Genomic DNA, 6,588 nt, shown 5'->3' with positions numbered 1-6,588 from the left:
AAATTTGTTAAGAACCTGGGTACATGAGGCCTCATTGACATGTGATAGCGCTCGGATATCATCCCAGTTCCAGCGGATTTTGCCCAGCCAGCTCCTTCCAAGCAGTGTGGGGCCATCGGCCTTAGACAAGCTCCTGGAAGCATAGGTGACAGGTTGCAACTTCCCCGCAACGTTAGCTTGTTGTAATACACACCTGACTCCGTACAACGATGCATCACATGCTAGCACAAATCTTTTACATGAATTATACAATAAAAGCAGCTTGTTGGAGCATAAAATGTTTCTGGCTTTCTCAAAAGCAATTACTTGTTTTTTTTCCCATACCCAGTTTTCACCTTTATGCAATAACACATGTAGGGACTCTAAGAGGGTGCTTAACCCCGGTTGAAAGTTACCAAAATAGTTGAGGAGTCCCATGAACTCTGTGATGTTCTGTGGCTTGGGCGCGTTCCTGATAGCCTCTGTCTTGGCTTCTGTGGGTCGAATGCCGTCCGTCGCGATTTTTCTCCCCAAAAACTCCGCTTTTGTTGGCCATGAAGACGCATTTCGACCTCTTCAGCCGCAGCCCTACACGATCCAGTCGCTGGAGGACCTCCTCCAGGTTTTGTAGGTGCTCGACGGTGTCCCGACCCGTGACCAACATGTCGTCCTGAAAAACCACCGTGCGTGGTACCGACTTGAGTAGGCTCTCCATGTTTCTCTGGAAGTTCGCTGCAGCTGACCGAATTCCAAACAGGCATCTGTTGTAGATGAACAGTCCCTTGTGCATGTTGATGCAGGTGAGGCCCTTCGAAGACTCCTCGAATTTCTGCATCATGTAGGCCGAAGTCAGGTCGAGCTTGGTGAACGTCTTGCCTCCTTCCAGTGTCGCAAATAGGTCGTCTGCCTTAGGTAGCGGGTATTGGTCCTGTAGCAAGAAACGATTAATAGTTACTTTATAATCGCTGCAAATCTTGACCGTGCCATCACTTTTGAGTACTGGAACAATCGGGCTGGCCCATTCGCTGAATTCCACTGGCGAGATGATGCCCTCCCGTTGCAGCCTGTCCAGCTCGATTTCTACTCTCACCCTCATCATGTGAGGTATGCTCGCGCCTTGTGGTGAATGGGTCATGCCTCTGGGACCAAGTGGATCCGCACCTTCGCCCCGGAAAAGTTTCCAATGCCTGGTTCAAAAAGGGAAGGAAATTTGTTAAGAACCTGGGTACATGAGGTCTCATCGACATGTGATAGCGCTCGGATATCATCCCAGTTCCAGTGGGTTTTGCCCAGCCAGCTCCTTCCAAGCAATGTGGGGCCATCGCCCGGGACAATCCAGAGTGGCAGTTCGTGCACCGTGCCCTCGTAGGTGACCTTGACCATGGCGCTGCCCAGGACAGTGATGAGCTCTTTGGTGTATGTTCTCAGATTCATGTGGATAGAGCTCAGGGCTGGTCTGAGTGCCTTGTTGCACCACAGTCTCTGAAACATCTTTTTACTCGTGATGGATTGGCTGGCGCCAGTGTCCAGTTCCATGGCTATGGGTAAGCCATTCAATTTTACATTTAGTATTATAGGTGGACATTTCGTCAAAAATGTGTGCACCCCATGTACTTCAGCATCTGCCTCCTCTCTCTGAGGCTTGAAATTGCTTTGATCCACCATGGACCGATCTTCCTCTGCCACGTGGTGGTTAGCAGGTTTTGCAGAGCTTGCAGCTCGTCTGCAAGCTCATTGGAGGTGCCCCATTGTTCCACAGCTCTTGGAAACATACCCTTTGAAGCAGCATGAACAGGCTGAATGGAATCCTCCACAACGCCAACAAGGTGTGAATTGTCTTGCATTCATCCTTTGTTGCAGACTCTGAGTCATCTGGGTCACCTGAGGCCTGCTGGCAGTTGCAGACTTGTGGTTTCTGCCCTGTACATTTCTGCTCGCAAACACAGTTCCAGTTAATTTATGAACATTGCTAGCACTTGTGTACTGAGAGATTTGTTTGGTGTTATCACTGGTCGACACAAACGCTTGTGCTATCGCAATGGCCTTACTGAGGGTCGGTGTCTCTACAGTCAAAAGTTTTCGTAGGATGGTCTCGTGGCCAGTGCCCAGTACAAAAAAGTCTCTGAGCATTTGCTCCAGGTCACCATCAAACTCACATTGTCCTGCAAGTTGCCTTAGCTCGGCGAAGTAGCTCACCACTTCCTGACCTTCAGATCGCTGGCATGTGTAGAACCGATACCTCGCCATCAGTACGCTCTTCCTCAGGTTAAGGTGCTCCTGAACCAGTGTACACAGCTCCTCATACGACTTATCTGTGGGTTTCATGGAGCCAGAAGATTCTTCATGAGGCTGTAGGTCGGTGCCCCGCAGACTGTGAGGAGGACCGCTCTCCTTTTTGCAACGCTTCCTTCTCCGTCCAGCTTATTGGCTACAAAGTACTGGTCTAGCCGTTCGACATAGGCTTCCCAGTCCTCACCCTACGAGAACTTCTCCAAATTGCCCACAGTTTGCTGCATCTTTGCGATGGATTCATATGCTCGTCGCCAGTTATTGTGTTCCTAACACAGATGAGACTGCACACAGGGAGGTTAAAGTAACAGTGACCTCAGTCTTTATTAAGACACTCCAGCGTGAGGAACAGGCCTTAGGGGCCGGCTTATATACAGTGCTCCCAAGGGATGCTGGGATCCCTTGGGACTTCAGGGGTTACATTCCCTGGTGGCGGAACATGGGAGTGCATGCTTTACAGATACACAACAGTAATATTTCCAAGTTTGCTAATGACACAAAACTAGGTGGGATTGTGAGTTGTGAGGAGGATATGCAAAGACGTTGCAAGGTGATTTAGATAGGTTGAGTGAGTGGGCAAACACATGGCATATGCAGTATAATGTGGATAAGTGTGAAGTTATCCACTTTGGTCGGAAAAACATAAGGACAAAGTATTATTTAAATGGTGATGGCTTGAGAAGTGCTGATGGACAGAAGGACCTGGGTGTCCTTGTACACCTGTCATTGAAAGCTAACATGCAGGTGCAGCAAGCAGTTAGGAAGGCAAATGGTATGTTGGCCTTCATTGCAAGAGGATTTGATCACAAGAGCAAGGATGCCTTACTACAGTTATACAGGGCCTTGGTGACACTGCAACTAGAGTATTGTGTGCAGTTTTGGTCTCCTTACCTAAAAAAGGATATACTTGCCATAGAGGGAGTGCAGTGAAGGTTCACCAGACTGATTCCTGGGATGGCAGGACTGTCATATGAGGAGAGATTGGGTCGACTAGGCCTGTATTCACTAGAGTATAGAAGATTGAGTGGAAATTTCATTGAAACGTATAAAATTCTGACGGCGTTGGATCGACTGGATGTGGGGAAGGTGTTTCCCCTGGCTGGTAAGTCTAGAACAAGGGGCCACTGTCTCAGGATACCGGATCGGAAATTTAGGATCGAGATGAAGAAAAAAAATTTCCCTCAGAGGGTGGTGAGCCTGTGGAATTCTCTATCACAGGAGGCTATGGAGGCCAAGTCACTGAATATATTTAAGAGGGAGATAGATAGATTTCTATACACAAAAGACATCAAGGGGTTTAGGGGAAAAGCAGGAATGTGGTGTTGAGATAGAGGATCAGCTATGATCATATTGAATGGTGGTGCAGATTCGAAGGGCCGAATGGCCTACGACTCCTATTTTCTATGTTTCTATGAAAGGGCGCGAAGCGGAGGTCGGAAGCAGCTTGCAGCGGAGGTCGGAAATGGGGAGGAGCAGAGGTCGGGATGGGCAAGGAGGGGAGATCGGAAGCAGAGAAGAGTAGAGGTCAGAAGCGGCAAGGAGCGGAGATCGGAAGCGGCAAGGAGTGGAGATTGGAAGCAGAGAGGAGTAGAGGTCAGAAGCGGCAAGAAGTGGAGATTGGAAGCGGTGAGGAGTGGAGATCGGAAGCGGTGAGGAACAGCGGTCGGGATCGGCAAGGAGCAGAGATCGAAAGCAACAAGGAGTGGAGGTCGGAAGCGGTGAGGAACGGAGGTCGGGATCGGCAAGGAGCAGAGATCGAAAGCAACAAGGAGCGGAGATCGGAAGCAGAGAGGAGTAGAGGTCAGAAGCGGCAAGAAGTGGAGATTGGAAGCGGTGAGGAGTGGAGATCGGAAGCGGTGAGGAACAGCGGTCGGGATCGGCAAGGAGCAGAGATCGAAAGCAACAAGGAGTGGAGGTCGGAAGCGGTGAGGAACGGAGGTCGGGATCGGCAAGGAGCAGAGATCGAAAGCAACAAGGAGCGGAGATCGGAAGCGGTGAGGAACGGAGGTTGGGATCGGCAAGGAGCAGAGATCGGAAGCGGCAAGGAGCGGAGATCGGATGTGGCAAGAAGCGGAGGTTGGAAGCTGCGAGGAACGGAGGTTGGAAGCGGTGAGGAACGGAGGTTGGGATCGGCAAGGAGCAGAGATCGGAAGCGGCAAGGAGCGGAGATCGGATGCGGCAAGGAGCGGAGGTTGGAAGCTGCGAGGAGCGGAGGTTGGAAGCGGTGAGGAATGGCGGTTGGGATCGGCAAGGAGCAGAAATCAGAAGCGATGAGGTTTAGAAGTCGGAAGCGGCGAGAAGCAGAGATCGGAAGGGGAGAGGAGCGGAAGCTGGAAACGGCGAGGTGCAGAGAAAGGGACCAATGAGGAACGTCCTCTGATTTCTAGGATGAGAGGTCCTGTGGGAAGGAGGACGGTGGACAATAGGAGTATGTTTGTATTTGTATATATATACTAGGCTAATGCAGCGGAGCATGGTCTCTAGTCATCTTGGATCCCCTTGCTACTGGACCAGGACCTTGCTGTGGTAAGCTGGTGTGCAATGGCCACCCCACGATAAAATAATTCATGCACAGGCATCTTCCACTGCTTAAAATGAAGTTCGGGACCTGGAATGTCAGGACACTCATGGACAATCCCAATCAATTCATCCTCGACTCCGAGAGATTGCCTATGATGATGATGGGTTATATGATTATAGATGTGCAAATTCTTGATCCCGTGCTCCCCGCGGGAAGCGGTGCTTGAAGGAAGAGTGTGCCGAGATAAAGGGCTATAACACTTTGATTCTCCAACCAAAGCTTCCATCGAGCGCGGCATCCCACAGGCTCAGTGAATTTGCCTGATAAATTGCAGAGATTACGGGTAATCCAATATGAGAATAAATGTCAGGGACTACCAATGGATATAAAGATCATGGGGTACAATTTCCGCGTGGGGTTTCCCCGATCATCCATCATAACTTTGGGGTTTCCACCGATCTTGCACTGATGATCAGGAAAATCTCCCCAGACAGAAATTCGAGCCACAGGTTCTTTTGACTTTGTCTGCACTGTGGGGTCAAAGGTAGTGTTCCATTTAATTGAGCAATGATAGGATTTATTTAGAATACCATCCTGTTACATCTCCTTTCTTTCAGGGAAATCTAATTAGGTTTCACTTTGCTGTCCAGAATTAGGGAGTGAAGCAGTACTTGTTTTAGTATACATTTTTTTCCGCTAGTTTGGAATTGGCAGGATTTTATGAGCAGACCAGCGGATGGAGAGGCAAGCTTGTCATGTACTGGCTCTAATTTGCCTCTTGTCAGAGTCAGTACATCAACAAAAGTAGACAGGAATGCTTTGGAGATTTTTTTTTCTTTTTTACTTTAGGTTTCCCAGATTCCATGAATTTTTAAAACACATTCTTCTAATGATGGGCTGTGTAGCCCAAATGCGATCAGAGAACTATTCCACTGCCTTCAGGCCCATCTCTCACTTTCTCTCTTATCTTAACGCTTCACAGCAGTCAGCCCAGTCCCATCTCTAGCCCAGACCCTCCCTGTCTTCTCATCCATCCACTTCCTGCCCCAGGTTATTCCCGGCGGCACTTGCGCATACTTCACAGGGAAGTGAAAAAAAGATCTGTAAATAGTTGGCTTTGATTGTGCCTTGAGAAACGATCTGTCTGGAAAAAAAATATTGGCTAATTTTCTTGCTCATCCCATGGGTGGTTTTGCAAAGTTTTAATGTGTGAATAGCAACATAATATTGCTTAAGTAATGAATTCATAATGCTGTTTTGTATCATGGTAAATGTTTTCTAGCTGAGATGACACAAGAGTGCAGAGTACTAGAGTTTCACAATTCTTCACGCAGTTCTGAGATGGCATCATGAGCCGATTTTTGCCTCTGATATGCCCTGCAAATGGTCAGAGATGGGGGATAACTGAGCAATAAATTAGACTGAATCAGTTTCATCCGATGTCCACCTATTTTCAGCCCTATTGAATGGGCCTGGGGCTAGGGCTGGAGTTGGCACAGGAAGCTCATGCCCAAAGCAGGTGTGAAAATGGGGGCGGGACACCTGCAAGCCATTTCCTGTTATGCAGGATGTTGAGTCCAAATCACACTCACGAAACCTGGCATCCAGGGTTGCTAGGGGAGATGGCTCAGAATGAGGTTATTTGGATATTTGGATGCCATTTTGTAGTGTGCTAAATGTTTGGTATGGTACATGTTTTAAGGTATTTCTGGGCTGTTTTTGTGCATTTTTGTCTTGCTTCCCCCACCTTCTCCTACCTACTAATATTTAAGTATTCTTGAGCCTTGGTGCAAGTTGGT

The 6,588-nt window shown here is 48.6% G+C and overlaps 1 protein-coding gene across 1 annotated transcript; it reads left to right on the top strand.

Annotated features, from left to right (window-relative positions):
* Positions 1-3,752: 3,752 nt before the first annotated feature.
* On the top strand, positions 3,753-4,496 carry LOC139266138 (octapeptide-repeat protein T2-like). Its single transcript, XM_070883982.1, has one exon. It carries the CDS (start codon positions 3,753-3,755, stop codon positions 4,494-4,496), a length of 744 nt encoding a protein of 247 aa, XP_070740083.1.
* The last annotated feature ends 2,092 nt before the right edge of the window (positions 4,497-6,588 follow it).

Source organism: Pristiophorus japonicus, chromosome 6 (assembly GCF_044704955.1).
Source record: "Pristiophorus japonicus isolate sPriJap1 chromosome 6, sPriJap1.hap1, whole genome shotgun sequence".
In the NCBI taxonomy this organism is placed as follows: domain Eukaryota; kingdom Metazoa; phylum Chordata; class Chondrichthyes; family Pristiophoridae; genus Pristiophorus; species Pristiophorus japonicus.
This window is presented reverse-complemented; position numbering and strand designations above follow the sequence as displayed.